The sequence below is a fragment of the Aedes albopictus genome, chromosome 2 (genome assembly GCF_035046485.1).
Source record: "Aedes albopictus strain Foshan chromosome 2, AalbF5, whole genome shotgun sequence".
NCBI lineage: Eukaryota > Metazoa > Arthropoda > Insecta > Diptera > Culicidae > Aedes > Aedes albopictus.
The window spans coordinates 395,294,614-395,320,172 of record NC_085137.1 but is presented as its reverse complement, the minus strand read 5'-3'; the positions used below and the strand labels follow the sequence as shown (position 1 = coordinate 395,320,172).

General features: G+C 39.9%; 1 protein-coding gene across 2 annotated transcripts in view; it reads right to left on the bottom strand.

The window, feature by feature from the left end:
- The window catches only part of LOC109410775 (mucin-3A), a 619,568-nt gene that overhangs the window by 33,421 nt on the left and 560,588 nt on the right, over positions 1-25,559 (bottom strand). For both annotated transcript variants that reach the window (XM_062853232.1, XM_029879181.2), the window contains one exon: positions 2,696-2,891. In XM_062853232.1, the coding sequence (XP_062709216.1) occupies positions 2,696-2,891 (196 nt within the window). The remainder of the gene's footprint in view (positions 1-2,695; positions 2,892-25,559) is intronic.

Genomic DNA, 25,559 nt, shown 5'->3' with positions numbered 1-25,559 from the left:
CTCTTTCGGCTCTTAGATGCCAATCTCCCGCACTCTCGCAGCCTACGAACAACAACACGGAAAGATCGATGTACACAGAGCAAGGAGTAACTTTCACGCAGTGATCGAAAAGACAAAAGATTTCATGCAAACTTGTGTGAAAATTCACGCAAATTTGTGTAACACCGGATCAGCACATTTTTTGTGCTGATCCAGTCGTACGCAAATATGAGTGAAAAATCCTTTGTCTTTTCGCAAGTTACTCATTCGCTGTGTACTTTCGTTTTAGGGTGAAGTGTGCGCGTATTGTTTTCAGAATGTTGATATTGAAGCTCGACTGACACATACTTCGTCACCCTAATGAACTAGCTGTATCTTGTATTTCCCTTCCAACTCATTTCTACAAGCTTACACTACCACACCTAAAGAAAACCTATGTAACTCACTCTGAACAGAAATAAAGTTAGTCTATAGGCTCTGACGGCAGCAAAAATGCACTCACTCCAATGGGAAATCCCATTTGTATCTGTCATCGTGTGCGTGAAGAAGTATAAACAAACGTGTTTTGTCTCGTTTTTTCTCACGTTTGCCATACGACTCCCGCCAGGCGGCAGCACTGCGGCGCTGTCAGGGCCTATTGCAAACAGTAAAGCTGTTCGGGTGCGTTCTTGATATTTCCACCGTCCGAATAATTCCCCGCGAGTCCGCCATATTCGTAGTCCGCTGCAGTTCCTTCGAAGGCCGGTTTCCGAAATTTGGTCGGTTTTGAACCATGACCGGGACCGGAAAAAGTCTGGATTTTACAAATCCTTAAAACGCAGAAAGAAATCTGAAGAAATCCCTGATGGTAACTTTGGAATAATACGTGAAAGAACCCGGAAGAATCCCGCGAGAAATCCCTGGACGAATCAAGACATGAATCGTGGGAGGAATCGCTGATGGAATACCAGATAGTACCCCCAAAAATCCTCGGAGAAATCCTTAAAAGAATCCCAGGACTAATTTCTAATGAAATTACAGAAAGAATGCTGGAGTAATTTCTGAAATAATCCCAGGAGAAATTCCTAAAGAAATCTGAGAAGGGTCAATGAACAAAATTTGGAAAGCATCCCGAAAGGAATCCCGGGGAAAACCCTTGAAGCAACTAATGCGGGATGAAATTCTTGAAAGGATCCTGGGAAAAAATCAATCAACAAATCACGGAAGAAATCTCAGAAGAAATATTTGAAGAAACCCGGAAGAAACGCTCAAAGGAATCCCGGGAGCGAACCCCGCATGGAATCTCGGATGTAATCTTTGAAAGTACCCGAAAGGAATCACGAGATGAATCATTGAATGAATCCAGGGAGGAATTCCTAACAAAATTCTTAACTAAATTTCTGCAGTAATCCTTGATAGAATCTCGGAGGAATTCCAGGACACATTCCTAAAGGAAACCTTAGAAGGATTAGTGGAGGGATTCCAAAATGAATTTTGGGGGAATCGTTGAAGGAATCCCGGAAGATATTCTCTGAAAGTATCAATCAATAAATCTTGATGAAAACTAAGAAATTATGGGTGGAGGTCCTGCGAGAATCCTGGACAGAATCTCGGAGAAATCCTAGAAAGCATCCCAGGAGGAATCTCTGAAAGTATTCAAACCTCCACTTGGGAACCCAGGAATGAACCTTGAAAGAATCTCGGGAAGAATCCGTAGAAAATACCCTCCAGGATCTCGGGAGGCACTTACTATAAAGCCTGATAGGAATCGTGGGAGAAATCTGTGAGCACGTCATGGGACGCCATGGTCTTGGAGAAATGAGTGACAACGGAGAACTGTTTACAAAGTTTTGTGGAAACAATGACATGGTGATTGGGGATCGCACTTTTCACATCTACCAGTCAGTGCACAAAGTGGCATGGGTTTCCCGTGATGGAGATTGGATGAAGAAAGTCGACAGAAATTTGACCTGGCCACAGGTCAAAGTGATGGCGGGCAATCGCTCAGGATGGAGATCTTTCAATTCGGCCCTCTACACATGGGTGCTGAGGACTAATAGTAGTGTGTAGTACATAGTAGAATACACTACCTGTCATATCAAAAAATCCTCATGTGTAGGATATAACCTATGTTTCTGTCTTCGTGCTTCTAAGGGTAACAATTCCCACTTTTCTTGTGCTTGTCTGTATTTAGCATAACATTAAATTAGTAAGCAAAACCTCTTCGTTTTTTAATGTTAAATGTTGAATTAAGTAAAGCATCACCTGATGACATTACAACAAAGCTATTCACATTTGTATCGAACCTTGTTAAAATTCTCCTCTTCCTGCCCGGAACAAATCGCAATAATATCCCATCTCCGTTTTCCGCCAAGTCACGTGTCTTTTATGGCCATTCACCACTTGGTAGGAGATTATAAAACCATAAAAATAATAAAGAGCCTTCTGCTTCGGGCACATGTACGGTACGCACAATACAGTTAACAATTGTAGGCCGGCACAAGGGTATTACTGCTACAAACATAAATATTCATGGACTAGAGGCAGAGTCCCTTCAGGATATTTGTAGGAAGATGCGATCTGATTTCCGGTCATCGACCGGCCGACCACCGGACAACCACTGTGTCCCCTTATATTGAAACCGACGCTAAACGAAAACAATGCACAATTTGGATTTGACTTTATCATGCCTTCACTCGACTCGTAAATTTCACCACATTATTTTTCCGAGACTTACCGACGGAGCTGATCAGATAGGTGGCCGGCGGTTTGAGGACACTCCTCGCGTAGGCACTGCGGATGATCTCGAGGGCGCACGGTTCGGCCGTTATCAGCAGCATTCCGGGCGAAATGTGGCCGAGATATTTGAGCACTTTGGTGGCGGCCGCCAGCGGAGCATTCCACCAGCACTGCAGGTTCGCCGACAGGAAGTTCTGCGGTTTGGAAGGGATGAGAGAAAGGAAACGTTTTGGGTGTTAGTCATATGTATGTGGGTTTCCATGGTGATGCGTTTGTAAATTCTATAAGAGAAAATGGGCTGTGTGTGCGACAGAAGAAGGGAGATGATGTAATACCTAGGGGTGGTGGGGGTAAAGTGGACAACCTAAGCGTTTTGATCGTTTCCGCGGAAATGCGGCAAAATCCATATGCTTTTCCGAGTTACATGGAAGGTAATGATATACTCTAGAAATCTTGTAAGGGGTTGCATATAAAAAATATTGTTTTCTTTGATTATTTTCTTCACCAAATCGTGCATAAAAATAGCGTGAAAAAAATTGGTGGGGGTAAAATGGACAAACTATGGGGTAAAATGAACAAGTCGTTAAAAGTTATATAACAGCATATTGTTTCTATGTTTTTAAATACAAACTATCAAATTTCATACGATACCTTTATTTTGTTGTTTTCAAACTTTTAATACAAACTTTAAAACACACTTAAATAATTATTGAAAAAATAGTGTAAAAACAAGCACTGTTTTGGATGAAAATTATATTTTGTTGATATAAAATATTTTTTTATAACTTTTTACTTCAACTATCTCACGATAGGTATGACGGCTGATGATTCTGAAGTTTGTAAAAAAAAATATGAAATTTTGGTGAAATTTTAAGCGATTGTCCATTTTACCCCCACGGTCTGATTTTATTAAAATAATTTACAAAAACTTTTTTTTTACCAAACTTAATTTTTTTTTCTGTCAAATATATTCTTCTACGTGGGCTTTATTGGTTTAGGGTTTAAAACTTGTGATAGTTTGAAAATAACTTACGAGAAAATCTTAGCAATTATAAGCAGATTTTACATCATTTCCGATTTTTCACGTGATTTTTAAAGTTTTTGTCATCTTGAAGAGGTTTATTAGATTTTAATGTTCAAGATCAGCAAAAGTATAATGATTCATGCTCAGGCATAAGCTCCAATCGTTGAAACATTTTGAAAAACAATAAAAGCCATGAAACTGTACCTTGTCCATTTTACCCCACCTGTCCACTTTACCCCCACCACCCCTACTGGCATGTAGGGAAGAAACGTGATTTGCATCAGTAATCATATTGCGGTGGAATATGTTCACGTACATATGGTAGGAAAGTCCGTTTTAAAAGTTGGGCTGGAGCACAATACATATTGGCAAGGTATATCAAGTCTTTGGTTCTGCTTTAGGTTTATAAGTCAAACAGTCAAACTTCGGCATATCGTATGTAGAGATCCGAAATCAAAAGAATATTATCCAATGTACATGTTTAGTAAAACTCTAAAATTGTATGATGAAAAACGTTTAGTTTGATAGATTCTACTAAAATTATTGTTTATAAACAGCAGTTTTGCAAGTTTTCTGGTAAATTTCGCGCATTGCGCATAATAACACTCTTTAAAATTCATGAATTCAGACACATGAACACTAAGGTGGCCCACACTTATATGAAAAACAAAAAATTCGAAAAATGCCAAGTCTTACCTCCTAAATCAGTTGTGTTGGACTCCCAGAAGCTACGTTCAAAATTTGAGCAAAATCGGTTGAGCCTAAGGGGGCGCTCAAAACGCTTGAAGTTTGTATGGGAAAAGTTGGCCAAATGTATGCAGAAATTTTAAGTTTCCGAATTTTGCTGCCAGGTGGCGCTGTGAGCGTTTAATAATCAAACCCTTTGGTATTTTTGTAGGTGACTATATGCCAAACAACTTTGTCGAAGACCGCAAAGTGATCCAACATCTGTGAAAAAAGTTATACCCTAGGTAAAGTGAGGATAAACTTTATTGTTGTTTTTCCAATACATGTAAAGGAATAATATCAACAATGAAATCTCAATACTTTGCCTCACTTTGCCTAGGGTATAACTTTTTTCACAGCCGTCGTATCACTTCGCGGTCTTCGACAAAGTTGTTTGGCATATAGTCACCTACAATAATACCAAAGGGTTTGATTATTGAACGCTCACAGCGCCATCTGGCAGCAAAATTCGGAAACTTAAAATTTCTGCATACATTTGGCCAACTTTTCCCATACAAACTTCAAGCGTTTTGAGCGCCCCCTTGGGCTCAACCGATTTTGCTCAAATTTTGAACGTAGCTTCTGGGAGTCAAAAACAACTGATTTAGGAGGTAAGACTTGGCATTTTTCGAAATTTTTGTTTTTCATATAAGTGTGGGCCATCCTAATGAACACCCTTAAGGGATTCCTAGATAATAAAGTTTGACTGAGAAGAATCAGGATTTAATAGGGTCACTTTGGTATTTTCGGCAATAGTTAAGTTTGATAGAGAAGTTTAGAGGCCAATTTTAAGTTCAACAGGTTTCATAAAACGCGACGATAAGAATTATATGTACTGCGAACAATACCCTCAGTTTTACTATGTAGTTGTTGAGAAGATCAGCCTATTTACACCAAATGTTTTTACTAAAGTTCTAGAAAATTTGTAAATTTTGATATGTGTTTTCAATAATTAGTCTAAAATAGAATCACACTTGCAGCTTTGTAACAGGTCCAATAGCAATCAAGCGTTTGCTTTATGGTTATCTGCTGAAGGGTTTTATTGACTACACAATTCCCGTATCAATAGCGGAACCGATGGAGTGATGCATATGAGTTGGTGAGCTCGATTCATGCTATTATTTATTCTAGGCATACTTCCATTCATTGCAAATTTGCTCGAGTAACAGATGAAGAAACATCAGATCGATCTTTGTTAGTGGCAAAAAACACACGAACAATTGGAATCACGGCTACGAAGAACGCGAAAAGCTTAAATTTGCAATGGTTATTAATCACTCAACAAATCTAGATCTAGTGAAAAATTAGAAATCCGTTTTCGAAATCATTACTAAAAAGTCATAAAATCATAAATCATGCCACTTAATAATATCATGACTACGAGTCATGATGTCATGACGATAACGGCGATTATCATAAATATTTTCAGCCCTTTTCATAAAAAAGTCACAGTTGCCAAAGGCGTTACCACAAACCTTTTCTTGCTTTTATTTGTCAAACATTATGACGCTGAGTCATGGAAACAATGTCGATGAGTCCTATAACCATAAAACAGCTTCATGAAACCATAATACAAAACAAACGGATGCGAGCTTCGTACTCTTTACACAAACCTGTTAAGCCATTTGTGTTTTAAGCTTATTCCGATTGGCTGTGTTTCGGAGCAAAAGGGAAAGGTTTTTGTTTTGTTTGCTGAGTTGATGCTTTCCAGAAGATATTTTTCCATTATCGGCTATGACGGCACCTATTTTCAATCACTGATTTGTTAATCTTAGTCCATTCCGCACCATTCAACATAAATTGAGTTACCGGAGTTAATAACCCCCAAAAAGTTGCGGAAGTTAGAAACGGCTACGGTACATAAAAGTTGATTTAGTTGCTGATGGAACCGAAAGTACCAGTTTCATAAACAAGGCTTATGATTTTATAAGTTTAAGTCATGACTCTGGAGTACATACGTCATGGTATAATGACTCATTTTACCACTTTTTGCCGATGTAACCAAAATCATAAACGATATATACTAGTATAAGTGACTTCAATTTCCATTTCGAAGGAAAAACTCACATTCAGTTTTGGCGGAATTTTAACCCTGATCTTCGGCGTGAAAAGTATGTGCATTAGGGTTATCCCAAAATTGTACATGGTCGAAAAGCTTGAGGGCTCACCCTGCAAATGATAGCTACGGGTGTTAGAAACAAACTTTTGTATGACGGCAACTTGCAGAAATGACGTTTGGAGGTCGCCCCGGCGAGATTTTTGAAAAACGGCCATTTTTCGTAATGAATTTCATACAAATATTTTTTACCGTACAAAAATTGGCAATACCCACTATTTTTATATTTTTTACAGCTTGATATGGATCCAAACTTCTTGGGAAAAAATAAATAACGACATGTTTTGCAGGTAACTTTTTGATACTAAATTTTTGAATTTACTAAAATTTGTCATTTTTTGATATTCTGTGCATTTTACCCATCATAAAAAGTATCTGAACATAATGCCAATTTGAAACAATTTCCATAAAAAGATAGGAAATTTTATGCGGAAAAACTTTGCCGAAGACAGCATTGCGTTTTTTCCATCCATTTTAGAGTTATCCACGATTTACTATTTGGTGAAATTTGAATTTTTAGGTATTTTTCTAATAATGTCACATAAGAACTTCTTAAAAACACATACAAAGTAAAAAATCACGTATGCTCAACAAGTTTTTGTCTTGATTGTGTTTAGGAATTATGGTGGCATCATTTATTGAATTTTTGTTTCCGTTGACAAATCCATTTTCTTTGATATAGAAAGGTACCTACTAGCGAGAAACTTTATCATTAGGTACCATTTTGAGATGCCTCAGTAGGCCATGGCATTTTTAACGTGTATTGACAATGGTGTATACGAGCATAATACACAATCAAGCGCACGGCACATTTTCTATATCATTTAGAAGGTGATATATTCCGCAAAACATGCCAATTTTGTTTTTCAATGATGTTGTTCAAATCGTTCAAAGACATGAATGAAACGTTCTAGTAGTCCCTATCATTTTGATCAACATATAGGATGATAAAAATAATGTCACTTGTTTACGTCCAAAACTGTTGTTTGCCAATAATAGCCTACCTTGTCTTATTGTATGCCGTGTGTGTGTGTGTTATGGTAATCAAATTGTTCTAACCTTAGAAAACATTACGTAAACTCGCTGGTTCATCTCATCCCACCCGTTTCAATTTGCCTCGGTGTATCTTATTTTCGGTGTTGATAAGATAGTTCAAGTCAGTAAATGTAAAAAAAAGATATGCTCTGCTTTTTAGAATGTCTTGAATTGGAACTTAGTATCTAAAAATTAATATTCCTATGCGATTTGAATTTGGTATTGATCAACGTATTCGCCTTTATTCACTTTGCCACTGTTTCCTGGGCTGTTTCACTGGTCCAGGACTCATACGTCTTTGTGTAGAAAAATAATTGTGAATATCGACACGAAAGTAAGATAAACGCGAAAATATAGCTCAGCATTTTGTGGAGAATATCTTTAAAAAAATCAATAGGCAGTACGAAGATTGTCAAGAGAGCTAGCTTTTTAAGAAATCGTTGCTAGTTAATTTCTATATGAAGGGATAGAATAATAAAAAATAAAAATCAATTAATGATGTCGCCATAGTTCCATAACACAATCAAGACAAAAACTTGTTGAGCATACGTGATTTTTTACTTTGTATGTGTTTTTAAGAAGTTCTTATGTGACATTTTTAGAAAAATACCTAAAAATTCAAATTTCACCAAATAGTCAATCGTGAATAACTCTAAAACGGATAGAAAAAACGCAATGCTGTCTTCGGCAAAGTTTTTTCGCGTGAAATTTCCTATCTTTTTATGGAAATTGTTTTAAATTAGCATTAGGTTCAGATACTTTTTATGATGGGTAAAATGCACAGTATATAAAAAAATGACAAATTTTAGTAAATTCAAAAATTCATTATCAAAAAGTTTCTTGCAAAACATGTCGTTAATTGTTTTTCCCAAGAAGTCTGGATCCATATCAAGCTGTAAAAAATATAAAAATAGTGGGTATTGCCAATTTTTGTACGGTAAAAAATATTTGAATGAAATATATTATGAAAAATGGCCATTTTTCAAAAATCTCGCCGGGGCGACCTCTAAACGTCATTTCTTAAAGTTACCGTCATACAAAAGTTTGTTTTTAACACCCTTAGCTATCATTTGCAGTGTGAGCCCCCAAGCGTTTCGACCATGTGCAATTTTGAGACAACCTAATGTGCATCAACCCTCACGCCAGGTTCGCTGGGCTGAATAAATTTGAAATTATTTTATAAGTTACAACAATACATCATCAACAATATATCATCTCGGGAATCTCCTCAATTACATTATTTTACTATTCTTTCCATTCATTAGATTTTTTATTGAATTCCGTAGCAAAACTCTTGGGGATTCTATCAAAGATACTTTAAGAAGTTTTGTTGGCAATAATCCCAAATATTTCGACAACAAACAAGGAATCTTCTCACATTTACGGTAGAGAACATTTTGAGAAATTCGACAGAAATTGCTCTATTAGTTCGGCGAAATTTTTTTCAAAAAAACTAAGGAGAATTTTCCAATATATACAAAGGTAGTCAAAATAATTGGGTCAGGCAAAATTTTCACTTAAAAAAAAGTTCAATTTGCTGTAACTTATCGAAAAGTGCATCAAATATTTTCAACTTTTTATGATGGATGAGTTATAGCCCACTTCGTTCTTCGGATGTCTACATTTGTGCTCGTAAAACGTGTGATAAAATGCATTATTTTCAAAATAAATGCTACGGACTTGCTTTGAGACAATTTTCGCCAGAATTTGGTGAGTTAAAAATTCAAAAAAAAATCCTGCTGTGATTTCATCAGGGATTTGTACAAGGACTCCATACGAAAATTTTCTTAGAATTTTCACAGTAATATCTGCTGGAAATTCACTTGAGACAGAAATTCTTACTGTGATTGCTTCGAATTCTGCTGGGATTTTTTTAGGGTTTTTGGTGGAATTCACGAGGAACTTTTGCTGGGATTGCTCAGGCAATTACGGTTGGGATTACTCCAGGAATACTTGGAGGCTACTAAGAGCAATCCCTGAAGAAATCACAGCTGACATTGTTTGAGAAAGCCCAGTAAAAAATCCTGAAGAAATCTTAGAAGAAATATCTGAAGGAATTTCTGCTGGTTAATACCAGCAGAAGAGAAAGAAAACATTGGAGGAACATCTGGAGCATTGTCAGCAAGAATGTCTAAAGAAATCCTTCAGGCATTTGTGGAGGGGTCCCAAGAGGATTTCTCCAAACAATGCTCTGTGGATTGTTCCAAGAGTTCTTCTTGACATTTCTCCACGGTTATCTCCTAAAGTTCCTTCGGGAACTCGACTAGCAAATCCACTAGAAATGCCCACTGGAATTCTTCTGAAATTTATACAGGAATTGTGCGGGATTCCTACACAAACTTTTCTGGAAATTTTCCCAAGAATGTCTGCTGGGTTTTATTCAGGAATTTCGCAAGAATTTCTTCAGAAATTTCTCATGGAATTTGTACAAGAAATCATCTAGGATTACTTCTAAAAATTGTTGTTGGGATTCCTCCAATTATTTTCGATGGAATTTATCCAGCAATCCCTGCTGTAATTTCTCTATGGATCATGGATCCCTTCAGGAATTCAAAGATTTTTTCCCCAGGGATTCCTTCAGAAGTCCGCTAGGGATCCTCTTCAGATTCCTTTAAGAATTTCTGTTGCTCCTGGAATGCTGCTTTGAGATTTCTCCAGGAATTGCTGCTCTGAGGATCGTCCAAAAAGTCTTGCTGGGATTCCTCACGCAATTCCTGCTGGAAATCCTCCAGGAATTTTCGGAGATACCGTAAGATCAAACTACAGGAACACCTCCTCGAAATTTTTGAACAAATCCCAGCCAGGCTTGATAATCCTCCTCGAAATCAAAAGAGTTTTGCAACATGCTCTAGAGCGGTGTTTTGCTTTTGCCTCGTCGCGAGGGAGCGAACGAACCCCAAACAGTGAGGCAATAAAAACTGAGCGAGGAAGAGGGGAACGAAAAAAGAGCCGATGATTATTTCGGGTTTTTGAGTGCGATTTTCGCCTCGAGAGTCTTTCTTTGTATGGGAGTGGAACTCGCGAGAGCTTTTTGAGTGTGAGTGGACGTGAGAAACACAACAAACAATTATGAGTGTTGGACGAACTCCTCGCTGCGCGGCAAGCTCGCGCTCGGTGCTGTTGAGGATTTGCGTTGTGATTTCTGAGTTTTATTTTCACTCCTCAGAAAATCGCCAAAATCGCTTCCTCATTTTCTCGCGAGGGAGTTTCTGTCAAGCCTGATCCCAGCAATAATACTGCTCGACAAAATTTTACAAAATTTGGTGTTATGGGATGAGAAAAAAAAAAATAACAGGGGTTTGGGACCCTAGAAGTGTCATAGTGAAAGAATTTTTGAAAAATATTGGACAGGACCTTCAAAGTTTAAAACCGAAGTTTGTATGGCTTGGGGTGTTCAATTGATATGCGCATTGTAATGTGCCGTGCATATTTTTAGGCGTTTTCGGTATTTGGGTTAGTTTCGTTATTGTCTAACGCCTAAATATATGCACAGCGCGTTCTAATGCACATATCAATTGAACATCCCAAGTTCTCCATACAAACTTCGGTTTTGAACTGTGAAGGTCCGGACCAATATTTTTCAAAAATTCTTTCACTATGACACTTCTAGGGTCCCAAACCCCTGTTATTTTTTCTCATCCCATAACAAAATTTAGTATTGAAAGGTGTAATGCGTGGAGAAATGCTTGATAGGTGTTTTTGAAGGAAATCCAACAAGAATTTCTCTATGTATTCCGAGTGACATTCCTAGAGGAATCTTTGAAGAAATCCTTAAAAAATCACCGAAGCAATTTCAGGAAGAATATTTGGAGAAATCTAGTAGCAATTTCTAGCAGAATCCCATCAGGTATACCTAGAAGAAATCCAAGCGAATTTCTCTAAATATTTACTTAGAAAATCCTCTTTGAATTTCTCTAGGAATGCTTGCAGGGATTCCTCCGAAAATTTCTCCTAGGATATCTCCAGGATTTCACCCAGGGCCAGGGGTTCATAAAGGGAGTCTTCTTGAAGTTCTTCTAGGAATTCCTGCTATGGTTTCTTCAGATATCAGCAAGGATGGGATCATTCATTTGCAATCATTCACTTGCTGTTAACTCGCTTCAGAAACATCGCAGTATCAATGTATGGAACACTTTTTCATTTTTGTTTTACCTGAAACTTTGTCGAAGAATATATTAGCGTAGAATCAATAGTTTAGTCAACAAAAGGCAGCAAACGCAACTCTCCACGGCGTGAATGTAATTTACATTCACCGCGTGGAGAATTGCCTTCACACCTCGCTCAGGACGTTGGTACGCGTGTGTGCGACCCCAATGTTATTCGGCAAACTTTCAGATAAAACTACAAGGTTAAATTCATCCATACATTGTTTTTCGATAGCATGCTTCTGAACTGCAATAGCAAGTGAATGTAACTCTTTCCAAATGAATGGTCCCATCCCTGGATATCAGGATATCAGATTCAGGAATGTATCCAATAATTGATCTTGATAGTCTTCCAGGAATTCCTGGGGAGGATTCCTTGCAAGTATTGCATAGGGAATCAAGAAAAAATCTACCAGAAAATCTACCCGAAATATCTAGAGAGAACTCTCAGTAGTAGTTCCTAAAATAATCTCAAGAGGATTCTCAGTGAGAAATCTAAATTTATTGAGAAATCCTCAAGCAGGAATTGCTGGAGGAAATCCATCAATAATTTCTATGGGTGATGCCAAAATAATTCTTGAAAGAATCCTTGCCGAAATCTCTGGAGGAACCATATGAGGAATTTCTAGAGGGATCCTTGGAAATATTTCTGAAGGACCACAGAAGGAATTTCTGTAGAAATTCCTTGAGGTGCCTTAAGATGAATTTCTGGAGGAATCCCAGCTGGCTTTCCTGAAAGATTTCTGAAAGCATCCTTGGATCATAAGGGTGTCCTTGAATAAGTAACTAGATTAATTATTGCGGTTTTTTTAAGTGGGCACCCTGGAGGAGAACCTCCTGGTATTTTTATGCAATCTTAGCAGGAATTCTTAAAGTTCCATCAGGCATTCTTGGAGGCATTTCTAGAAAAATCTTTTGAGAATTCCTTTTGGAATACCTCCAGAAATGTCTGATTGTATTTCTTCAAAAAATCTTGTAAGAATAACTTCAGAGGTTTCTCCAAGGATTCCTATGCATCCTGTGACAACTGTGGAGGGCTCAGTATATACAATTTCTAGTGGCAACGGTTGTCAAACTAACATTCCTTTCCTTCCCCCGTTGACCATTATTGATCCAATAAAGCTTAAGTTCTCGGAACATGTATATTGATGATGGTGTGCTAATCTTAAGCCTCATCTTTTGGTTTTCGTTGTAACTCCGCCAGCTATAGTCAATCAAAGAGTAGCAATTACGAAGGGTCAGTTCAGCAATACTGAATTGTCATGCTCATGCATCATTTTTAAAGTTTTGTTTTCTACTTAAACTTGCTGATTGCACATTGCACAACCTTCAGTGACTATTTAGGTACTCTTGTTGGTAGCAAAGCCAATTTTCGTAAAAATAAACACACTCCAAATTTATTGAGTTGTCAACTTATAATCCATCGAAAAACCTCTAACAAACGAGGGTACTTCCTCTTTCAATAGTAGTGCAAACAAAACGAGCAAATAATCGGCATTGGGTACCTGTCGTCGTCATCGTCATCGAGTTTACACAAAAAAAAATTGACAAATAGCCAAAATGTGCTTACACAGCACACGGAAAAACAAACAACTGACATTGGGCACAGCTGCGAGGGGTTCCTCGCCTGAATGTGCGTAAAGTACAGAACACGCTGTCGTACACACAGAGATACCGAAAGCCAATTCCAATAAATACCGTGAATTTCAACCGAAGCTGGAAATCCTCTACAAGAGGCTAAACAAACGTCCTCATCCCCCTAAGAATCGGACACGCTTTCCTCCGTTAAAAGATGATGCTTATCGTTGCTGGGATGGCGGGACACAAGCGGTGAATAAACATTGTGAAGGTTGGCGTAAGAGTTGGGAAGTGTATTCTGACCAAATGCATTACCCTGGTAAAGTCATGTGAACACATGACGACGAATAAATAAGATGAACGTTTTACGTGCTTTAGATGATGTGTTCTATAATATTTTATTAGAATTTTATATTTAATTTTCTACCTGTTGAGATCAGGAAGTAACACTTACGAACAACTGGTGTTATTGGTCATAATTCAAACTCATTCATCATTAGGTCTCAAGCAAATTATTATCAACATTTTCGAGCTTTTATTCATCCATTGTAATGTTCAATGTTCTATGTAGAGAAGAAGAATTTCAATTAACTTATGTGGCATTTTTCATCGTCAAATCGATTAAAACCGCCCTTGGCACCGTTTACCCTCCTTACGATTTATCATCTTCAAGGGTGTATGTATCTCACAGTATGCTAGATTTGCAATGAACATTCTATCCAGACACCAAATCCGTGGATTCCTAGCAGAGAAGGAAAACTTTGGAATACTGTTATGAAAAACACCCGAAATTTCAACATATGCCCAGCGTAAATGAAAACGAAATGATAATATCAAATCGCATTGTTTGGGATGGTAGTGGTGGGACTTTCACCTCACCACCAGAATAACAATAACTCACAAATTGGAGGGGTTCTTTTCTCGCCGTTGTTGCGACTCGTCGATACCAAACAACGGACCCATGTTGTCTGTATCCGTTTACCCGAAGGGATAGAATTAAATGCTACACGTTTCTTGTCGAGTGGAGCGGAGCTACAACCCATCAGGGACCGGACAAGTGTAATGAATCATCATCGTCTATTGCCCTGGGTGGCAATAGACTGCGAATGGCTTTTGATGCCAAAAATCTGCTTTAATAATCCTGATATGGGCTTTAATGTTGAAGAATTCTCAATTTTTCTACTGGATTCATACCAAAACTGAAATATTAGATCCTTCACGGTTCCCGACTACGAAAACAGGGATTTTCACTTCTTCTTTTTTCGCATGAATCGCTCTCGTCCTGTCTGCTATGCGGATTACATCAATCCATCAACAGCAGAGGGAAGTAGGTATGCAGTAGCATTTCACTTCACAGCCTCAGGGAAAAATAATTCAACCACAATACGAAATCTCTGAAACTCGGTGGTATTTATTCCTCGTCGTTTTGTCGTCGAAACGATGCTGTCCCCTATCGGTATTGATTTGTATCGACATCCATCACATACTTTGCCTTAATAACGGTTCAGATAAGAGCATGAGTATGAGGAAAGTCCTAGTTTCATGAGTACAAAAGCCATAGTGATGGATAAAACAGCCAACAGTAACGAAAATGAACAACGTTGCCACGCCACCTCTCTGAGAGGGTGTGGGGGATAAAATCCGATTATAACAGTCTGTAGGCCAGCAGTTTTCAAACTATTACATAAGGTGAACCGAAATCTATCCAGGATTTCAGCATCAAAACTTAATTTCAGAAAACATATTTTCCCGCGACATCTGTGGAGATGCAGAGATGGTCTCGGTCTCTAGTAGCAACGAATGTCGCATCAACATTTCTTCTCTTTCGCGATGTCCGTAAGGAAGTCGCCGTTATTGACTTTATAAAGCTTGGGTTTCTCAAAATTGCACATTTAGGCGAAACTGGAAGCATTTTCTCATTTATTCGGTTTTTGATTTTTTATTAAATAACGAAGGAATATTTTTAAAATCGGTTTTCGTACACATGTAGGTAGAGTATGGATCAAGGTATCTTCTGAATTTTTTTGGGGTGAAAAATGTTTTCCATTTTTGCAGAAAGCATTTTTTTGTGAAATTTTGTTCAAAAATGGTTTCTGCAAAAACGAAAAACATTTTCCATTACAAAAAAAAAATCAGGAGATACCTTGATCCATACTCTACATGTGCACGAAAATCGATTTTGAAAATATTGCTTCGTTATTTAATCAAAAATCAAAAACCAAAAAGTGAGGAAATGCTTCCAGTTTCGCCTTAAGGATGGTAAGCCAACCGTAGGATCCATATGTTGATTCTGTGTGCGATTTTGATTGTTCTAGTTAACAACGGAGGAGCAACTACCGGTTTTACGGTCATCTACGCACGTGCTCTGACCAAACTCAAACTTGAACTTGGAAAAACTTGAGAAAACCCCAAACTGAAAAAAAAAACTTGAGAATCGCAGCTGTAAATGATTCAACATATTAAATACTAAGCAGACTGCTTATTTCTACGGTTATGTTAATTCGACTATATGATTATTAGAAACGCTACACCAAACACATCATTACTGGAATTCTGACAAAAATTTTATTACAGTTTCTTACTGATTTTGAAAATACTTGTTTTTGGCAACGATTTGACTAACAATTTTTAGGTATAAAAAGACAATTACGCCGTCTTCGACCTTGCAGCGTCTACAGACTGAGCATTACTAACATTTGACAACGGACAACACATGTTACACCCAGGAGAATTTTCCGTTTGACGAAAAGTTTTCCCCGACTGGAGTGGGAATCGAACCCACACTGCGAGGCTTACGAGACACCTAAACGACTGACGCCGCTAAGCGCTCGGATACGAAGCCCATAAATAGTACCGTAATCCGGGGTCAAATTGATCACTTTAAAACAACTTTTGCGCATAACATCAATGGCAATTCAAATATTGCCAAAAGTATTTTTGTAAAACCAGTACCCTGTGGATCTCCATGGAACCATGTATTAGAATTTTGTTCAACAAATTTAAACTTTAAGTTAAATAACTCCAAAAATCAAAAAATTGAAAATGCCACTTTGGGGCGAAATTGATCAGTATACAATCAAGCATCGGTTGGAAAGGAAAATTTCCTTCTCCGGTTAATTTTGCTCTTCTGAACCCAAAAAAAGCGTTTAAAATCTTATAACTAGTGAATTTAATACTTAAAATGCAAAATAAAATTTTAAAATTTCCCTTTAAACACCTAAAGGTAGGCAATTTCATTTGAAATAAGTGATTTCTTTAACAATAAATGACTATTTCATCATAAATTGAACTTTTTTTTAACTATTTCAAGTTCAGAATAGCTACATAACTTCCCAACCAAGGCTCCACAAAAATGTTAAAACAGAGAATTTACGGGAAGTCCTATTAGCAATCGATTGTTTAGTGGCAATGATTTCAGCTAAATGAGAAATACATTGCAAATTCGTACAAAAAATAAGACAAAACTAACTTTTTTCTAAAAAAATAAAAGTCTACACTCATCTCTAAACATATACGAATCAGATGACGTAAAAAGTTTAAGATCATTACGACGCTTAAGAGTTCCTAGTATGGAATTACAATGTAGTACCCGAATGATCAATTTCACCCCGTTGATCAATTTGACCCCGGTTTACGGTACATATTTTTGACTTACTCCTTAAAAAAATTAAAATCATTTAAGTTTTTCAAAAACGACAATTTTACAAATCTTGACATAATTTATGGACGTCACCTAGGCGTTTATGCAGAGCCGTAGCGTGCGGTTGGCCAGGTTGGCTCCCGCCAAAAGCGACAGCCTCACAGGGGCGCTGAAAAGGCCTGAGGTTTGAAAAAAAAAAACAGGGTTTTGCTATTCTTTTCTTGAATGTTATCAAGATTTCATCATTTTCAGTGTCTAAGATTGATAATTGTTTTTTTTTTAAGTTTTTCAATATTCTCAAAAAATCAGAATTCTCTAGTTTATTTTGAACATTTACCATGATGTCTCTCCTCTCCAGGGAATATATCTACCACAGAGAAACAGACGTAACACTTAGAACAAATTTTATTAAAAAACATAGGCACGAAAACGTAATCGCCCAATGCTAAACGTACTGTGTTTAGTCGGGCCACCACTAGATGGCGGTAGTGAGCAAACGTCAAACAGGAGCAAAAACGATGCCAGCGCCGCGAGTGGCCAATCGACCTACAACTGAATATTTGAATCAACCGTTAAAAAGGTGATCGATGAGATGCGATCAGAGTGTGACGTCTGTTTATCTGTGTATCCTCCATTCTATTTTGAGAAAGAATTTTAGGTTTTTAATGAGCAAAGCAAAATCAATATGCTTTCAAAGTTCTAGTGAAAGTTCTTTCTTAAAACCCTTTTCAAAAATTCATTTACATGATCACAAGAGAATGTTTTGGCGCTACTTCCAAAGATTTTCTACGCATTCATTTAAATATTTCTTTTATACCTTTAGAAATCCAAGATCTAGGATATCTAGGAATTTATGCAGAAATTAGTCAAAGAATTATTCCTGATATTTCTCTTAGGATTTTATTAGATAATCTTCCAATTTTTTTACAAGGAATTTCAGCAGATATTCCCAAATTTTTTCAGTGATACATTTGTAAATTTTCTCAAGGATACCTTCAATTTTCAGAAATTCTTATAGCGATTCCTTCAAAAATATCCTTAAGGTCTACTTTTAAACTGTAAATTTCCTCAGTAGTTCCGCAAAGTTTCCTATAAAAAATCATGCAGCGATTCCTTTAGAAATATCTCTGAAAGTTGCTTCAGAAATTATTACAGATATTTTTTTTAGAAAATCGTCTATATTTTTTTTAGTAAATTAACTAAAGTTTCCTTGAGGAAGTCTTGTATAGATTCCTTCATAGCGCATACAAAATCTTTCATTAATTCTTTCCAAAATTGTTTCATGTTCACTAAAGATTGCTCCATGAATTTCTGTTAGAATTCCCCTAGAAAAGCTTTCATGAATTTTTTATTTGTAAATTCCTCCAGAAAACCGAAAATTTAGAATTCTTTCAGAAATTTATCTGAGTATTCTGTTGAAAATCTGCCATTGACTTTATACAAAGTTTCTCCAAAGGATACTTTTGAAAGCCTTCCAGAGATTCCTTAAGAAACTTCAACAGGGATTCCGTCAAAAATTCTTCCAGTGTTTCACCACAAATTCCTTCAGGCTTTCCTTCAGGCGTTTCTTCACGAACTACTCCAAGAATTCCTGCAAGAATGAATCCTCCATGAATTCCATTGGAAATTCTTGCTGAAATGTCTCCCGGATTTCCATGTGCACCGGATATTCCTGCAGGAATTCCTTCAGTGATTACTGCATATTTTTATTCATTCCAGCAGGAATTCTTCCAGAGATTCCAACGAAAGCTCAAATGGATGTTTATTTATAAATTCCTCCTGGTATTTATCCATATCCATGGTTCGTCTATGATTACTGAACATTTTCTTACAAATCTTCTGGAAAATATTTTGGTAGAACCAATTGAAAATAGAATTCAGTTGAACAAAAATTTCAGAAAAGAAAAGAAAAATACTGTAAGATTTCTTAAAGAAATTGATGTATCGTTTTTGTTAGGAATCTGAAATATCATTTCTAATTATTGTGCTGATCTTAGTGAGATTCTTGAAATGCAAAATGTGTTCGTACTTCTACTCGTATGAGCATGAGCATGAGCATGAGCATGATTGACCGCCCGCGGTTGCTCCTCTGTTATTGCAAGGACATCTGGATTTACACAAAGAACCAACAGATAGTGCTTGGGACTAGCCTTCTCCTCATTGTGTAAATGCTGACGTCCCAATACTTTTCAGTGGGCAATACCAGCGCCGGCCGCGTCCGAATGCAGGTCAACTGAGGATAGGGAAGGAAGTGATGGCGTGATTCTCGCTTAGGCCAATAACCGAGGAATTCTCTGCGTTACTACGAGAAATCACTAGGAGTTTGGATATGGGAAGGGAACGTTAGAGATTTTGTCTTGGTAAACAAATTGCTACAATCCCCGGACCGATTCTTGTTTGGCTATGAACGATGCACTTGCAAAAAATTCCCTTTGAATTCGTCCCCACATACGCGTCATTTTCAGGAATTATTTACAGAGTGGGATTACATACTTTGAGGGTGGTAAAGAAAAACCGATTTACTATCGCATCTTCCAGATTCAGCTTGACAATCCCAAGAACGGACCACACGAACTAAATTAAAAGTACCTCAACAGACTCACGCAACAAAACAGTGTGGCCAACACCGTAAGGTGGTAGATTGTTCAAAAATACAGCAAAATTGTATCAAAATACAATAAAAATATTAAAAATTTGGGCCGACACTAGAAGTGACGAACTTCGCAGTTATTGTTTTGTAAATATATGAAGGAGACCGAATATCACAGAATGTATTTTTCGTTACACGCACGCAAAACGATGTCACAATATTTTCCGGTACTGATTTCGGATTTCACAATTACTCTCCTATCAGCCCATCGCGAAAAACGAAGCGAACGCGCGACACTAGTTCCCGACACTGATTCCGGATTTAACACTCCAGCAAGAAAAAAATATAATACTAAACACTAAAGCATCCGCGTATCTATAGCGTTTGTTTCCGCTTGAAAACAATGCCAAACGCGAATCGTTATATAAAACTGCATAAGAGCACAATTGGTCACTTGGTCACTTTAACCCTAGAAGGGATACCTGGGGTCCATTGGACCCCAGGCGCTTTTCAGAGCTCGTCTTTGATGGAACACACTCAGCGAGGTGACGAAACTGAGGCCATGAAGGTATCCCTTTTAGGGTTAATAATGCAAAAGAAAAACAGAAAACTTAGCTTTATTTGGTCACTGCCGCTCCGGCCATTGATGATGATTTTGGCCAGGATCAGCTGGCTTCAGGGGTCTCCACCTATACATCGCTCCGATTGTTACCCACAGCTGCGCAAACGGACACTACGAACGCGAAAAAGTTACCACTAATTCTACTAGCAAAACTAGTTTTCTTCGTCCGAATTGAAAATTCCGCGGACACGAGGTGAACCGTGACAGTAAAAAATTTTCACGTCCATACGCGCCTGTGTTCGTACTTCTACTCGTATGAGAGAAATACAATTTGGAAAATTTCTGGGCAACTCTCATTGAAAATGCCAAAGAAAAACACTATAAAAAATATTGGCGTAAATTTGTGCCTTCGAACCACCAAAATCAAACTTTTCGAGAAATTTATAAAACTATATTATTACAAAGTTTTGCTAATTAACAATGTCCAATTGTCGTGTGGCGCCAATCTGGTTGCATGCCAAGGGCGCCATGGACCACGCTACGACTCTAGGAATGTTCAATATTTATAATATAAGCCAAAATAACGCATATAAGTTTTTTTTCCGAAGTTGGCAGCACCCCATTTTGGGAACATATAATTCACCTCGTGTTGCTGAAACCGGTAAGAGACTGTAGTGTTTGAAGACAAACCTATGAAACGTTAACCTAAACTTATGATAGAACACTACCGAATAAACGCATAAATTGTTTTTCATGTGACATGTCAAACTTCATGGATCTGAAAAACAAAGTTTGACCAGTTTCTGATCAGGGTTAGAACCAGGCCTGTCACATTTTAAGCTTCATAATTTTTCTGAAATTCCTCTGGTAGTTTCTCCAGGAATTTCTTTCGAACCTCGAAGAAGTCCTTCTGAGATTCCTGAAAGAGATTTTTCTAGAGATTCTTTTGAACTTCCTCCAGATGTTTTTTTTTCTGTTTTTCCAGTAATCTTTTTTGGAATTTATTTGGAAATTTCTTTCTGCATAAGTCCCTTCTCACTTTTGAATCTTTTGAAAAGTTCTATCTAAGGTTCCTGCTGTAGATGCTCCTCATGTTGTTCCTTCTGGTGTTTCTCCCGGTATCTTAAAAGGAACTTCCGGAGGATGTCATAGAAGAATTTCTGTAGAAATAGACTAAGGGATTTCTGACAAATCATCAGGAGCTCCAGGATCAATACCAAAAGCATTAACCGGAGGAAATTTTAGAAAATAGTCATTTCTCTAAAATGAAGCACCTGTAAATGTCCTGAGGAATTCTTAAGAGAAGGATTTTCTGAAAAAAAATCTGAGGAATTTTTGAATAAAAAATCTTTGAAGTTCAAGAAAAAGACTCGTGCCGAAACTTAGAAGAACATTTTGGAGGAATCTCAGAAAAAACAACTTGTGAATGAACTCCAGAAGGAATTTCTGGGGAATCTCCCATAAACTTGTTTGAGGGTTCTCAGAAGAAATTTCTTAAAAAAATCATAGAAGGAAATCTAAAACGAAATTTTATTTTTTTAAATAATGTCAGATGGCCACTCAAAACGTTGCGTTGCGTTGCGTTGCGTTGCGTGGTAACGGAGTAATTCGTAGATTGCATACTGAAAGTTGTCATGTTTAACTTTGATACTCCGATTCTAATTGCTTATGGAATGCTATTTGGGAAGGAACAGCTATCCAATTAGAGGTTGAAGCAAAAAAGACATGAGAACTTCCATTGCCGGCCACGACCATCTTCTCCGTTACGAGGAAAGGAAAGGATGTGATGATATGACACCTACTTTATGAAAGGCCAGCGACTCACCGGCGCCCCCATAGGTGTCAAGGAGTTGGGTATTTGGAATAGGTTGATTTGGGAATCACTATAAGCAAGTGATGCAACAAGATTCAGAGTGTGTAAGTGTAGATCATGTAAATGTGTTGATGTGAGTGTAAGTGTTTAGTATATTTGATCACAAACGTTGGGAGTGACGTAGCTAAGAGAATTTGTCACTCCATGCGCCTCGTTGCTTCAGGGATGGGACACAGGCATTTTCACTGTGTCCTGGCTAACAAGCCTAGGCTTAAGCGCCATTGGTCGCTCTCTGAAACGAAAAGAAACACGTTTTGTGGATGGGAAGGGATAGTAGGGTATGGATGATATCTATTTATCGAGGTGCCAGCGACTCACCGACGCCCTCGTAAATAGAAAGGAGTTGGGAGGTTGATACAGGAATGGTCTGGAATTAAGTATGAGTTATGCCACTGGATTATTATAAATTTATTTATGTAGTTTGATATATTAAAAAAGTCTCTTTAAATGATTGCATCTATGTATATATCACAGTATGGTAACAAAGCGCTTACTGAATGAAGCAGAACAATTCGCAATAGGCATGTTAGCGTCACATACAGACCGCGCCCTCCTAAGCCACTTCAACAACACATTCACACACACACACACACACACACACACACACTGGCACCCCCCACAGTAAGATGTCCCTTACCGCGTTAATGCAGGGCTCTGGCGTGGTGGACATTCTTTCCCGTGCTACTCGTGGGATTTAATCATGAAGTCAAATAGAAATCAGAATCTAGGTGGAAATAGTGGTGGGATCAACCCCTTCGCAAGAAGCGGGTTGATGAGATCTCCGACAAGGAGAAGTGAGGAGATAGGCGCTGGGAGTTGCGTACGCAGCTCAAGCGTGGGTGCTCCAGTCCACTTCCCGGCAAGCCAGCCGGTGGAGGTTATGGACGGAGCGTGGTTGTTGAGGGCCGTCAACCGAGGATCCAAAGGACGGTCCGCAATAGAGGTGGCTGAGCAGCAGCTTGGCAAAATCATCGACTTTGCGTCCACTAAGTCGAACATAAGCAAGGACCTGAAAACGGCCTTGCTTCGACTTAGGGCGTCGATCGACGATGCCAAGCAGGAGCACGCGGCACTCGCGTTGCTGACTGCTGCAGCAGCGGAGCCTGCAAATGAGAAAGTGCCGAAGTTTACCCAAACGGAGGCCTTCTCCTTCGCAGGAAGTCCGAATAAGGCGGAAGCGACTGCTCGCGACAAACGGGGCAAGCAATCGCAGAAGCGGGCGAGGCAACCGTCAGGCGAGGAGCTGTCTGGCGGTGCCCGCAAGGCCAGGCGAATCATTACCCCGAAAGTCGGTAATAATGCCGGAAGGTCGGACCCCAGCCAGGGTTCCCGGAAAGCTGGGAAGGGTGGGCCTGAAAAGGCTGGCCCGTCCCGGAACGATGGGAACAAAGGGTTGCGACCGCTAGTGGGCCCTCAACAGCCACAGAGTAGGGCGATCCAAGGGGAGGACCCCCCTTGGACGAAGGTAGAGCGGAAGAGGAAGAAGAAGGCGAATCCGCAGGTAGTAGCGCAGGACGCCAAGCCAAGGCGTAGGAGGGCAGGTGCCAAGCGCGAGAAAGGCGACGCTATCGTCATCAAGACGGAACAGTCCAAGTACTCGGACGTCTTGAAGATGATGCGAAGCGACGCCAAGCTTGAGGGTCTTGGAGCCGACGTACGCAGTATTAGACGTACTCGTACGGGCGAGATGATCCTGGAGCTGAAGCGCCAGAAGGAGCACAAGGGCGCCGCCTATAAGAGGCTGGCAGAAGAGGTCCTTGGTGAGGGTGTGCAGGTGAGGGCTCTGACACATGAGGCGACTCTGAAGGTCAAGGACATCGATGAGATCACCGAAGTGGAAGAGCTCGTCACGGCACTGCGGCAACAGTGCGATGTGCAGGTGGCCGCCGCAGCCGTTAAGCTACGGAAAGGGCCAGCAGGGACACAGATAGCTTTGGTTCAGCTACCTGTGGCGGACGTCAAAAAGTCCGTTAAAGTAGGGAGCATAAAGGTGGGTTGGTGTTTATGTCACCTGACATTCCACGAGCCACCAGAGGTTTGCTTCAGGTGTCTGGAACCAGGACACAAGTCGTGGGACTGCAAAGGCCCTGACAGGCGCAAACTGTGCAGGCGATGCGGCGCTGAAGGTCATAAGGCCCAAAGCTGCACGAGTCCGCCCATCTGCATGATCTGTACCGGGAAATCCTCGAACAACAGACATCCGATGGGTGGTCCAAGGTGCCCGGCCTTCAAGAAAGCCGCAGTGAACAACAAATCACAGTGCAGGTAACGCAGCTGAACCTGAACCACTGTGATGCGGCTCAGCAACTGCTTTGTCAGGCGGTTTCTGAGTGGAAGACGGATATCGCCATCATATCGGACCCATACCGAGTACCCGCCGGCAACGGCAACTGGGTCGCGGATGGGACCAGAAAAATGGCGGCGATATGGACGACGGGTAAATACCCCGTTCAGGAGTTGGTGTCTACTACCTATGAGGGCTTCGTGGTCGCCAAAGTAAACGGGGTCTTCTTCTGTAGCTGTTATGCGCCTCCGCGGTGGCCGATCGAGCAGTTCACGCAAATGCTGGACCGCTTAACGACCGTGCTAACAGGGCGAAGGCCGGTGGTAATAGCGGGCGACTTTAATGCCTGGGCCGTGGAATGGGGAAGCCGTTTCACGAACCAGCGGGGTCAGATCCTGCTAGAAACACTGGCCATCTTAGATGTCGACTTGGCTAATGTCGGTACCAAGAGTACCTTTAGTCGAAACGGAGCGGAGTCAATTATTGACGTGACCTTTTGTAGTCCTGGCCTAACAAGTAGTTCGAACTGGAGAGTAGATGATGGCTACACTCACAGCGACCACCTGGCGGTTCGCTACAGTATCGACTACAATAACAGCAGACAGCGGATAGAAGAAGAGGCGGCTAGGCCAAGGCCAAGCCCTCGCAGGTGGAAGACATCATACTTCGACGAAGGGGTATTTAGGGAGGCGCTCCGCCGTGAGCGAAACTTAATCGGTTTAGACGGCGACGAGCTGGTAGCGGTGCTCTCACGTGCGTGTGATGCGACCATGCCTAGGCGAGTCCACCCTAGAAATGGGAGGCCACCGGCTTACTGGTGGACTGACGCGATTGCGGACCTGCGCCGCGCCTGCCTACGGGCTAGGCGGCGGATGCAGCGAGCACGATCAGAGGAAGAGCGAAACGAACGGCGGGTGGTGTTCGCCGCTGCAAAAGCCGCGCTTAAGACCGAGATAAGAGCAAGCAAAAAGGCCTGCTTTGAGGGTCTCTGTCAGAGTGCCAATACGAACCCGTGGGGTGACGCCTACAGGATCGTTATGGCCAAGACGAGAGGTGTGATGGCTCCTACAGAGCAATCTCCAGAGATGTTGGAGGGGATCATTGGAGGACTTTTTCCGCGTCATGATCCTAGTCCTTGGCCTCCTTTCGTAGGACAGCCGGGGACTGGGGCTGGCGATGAGGAGAGGGTCACCGATGGGGAACTTGCGGGGATAGCTAAGTCCCTTAGCGTAGGTAAGGCCCCAGGTCCGGACGGAGTTCCGAACCTGGCCTTAAAAGTAGCTATTGCA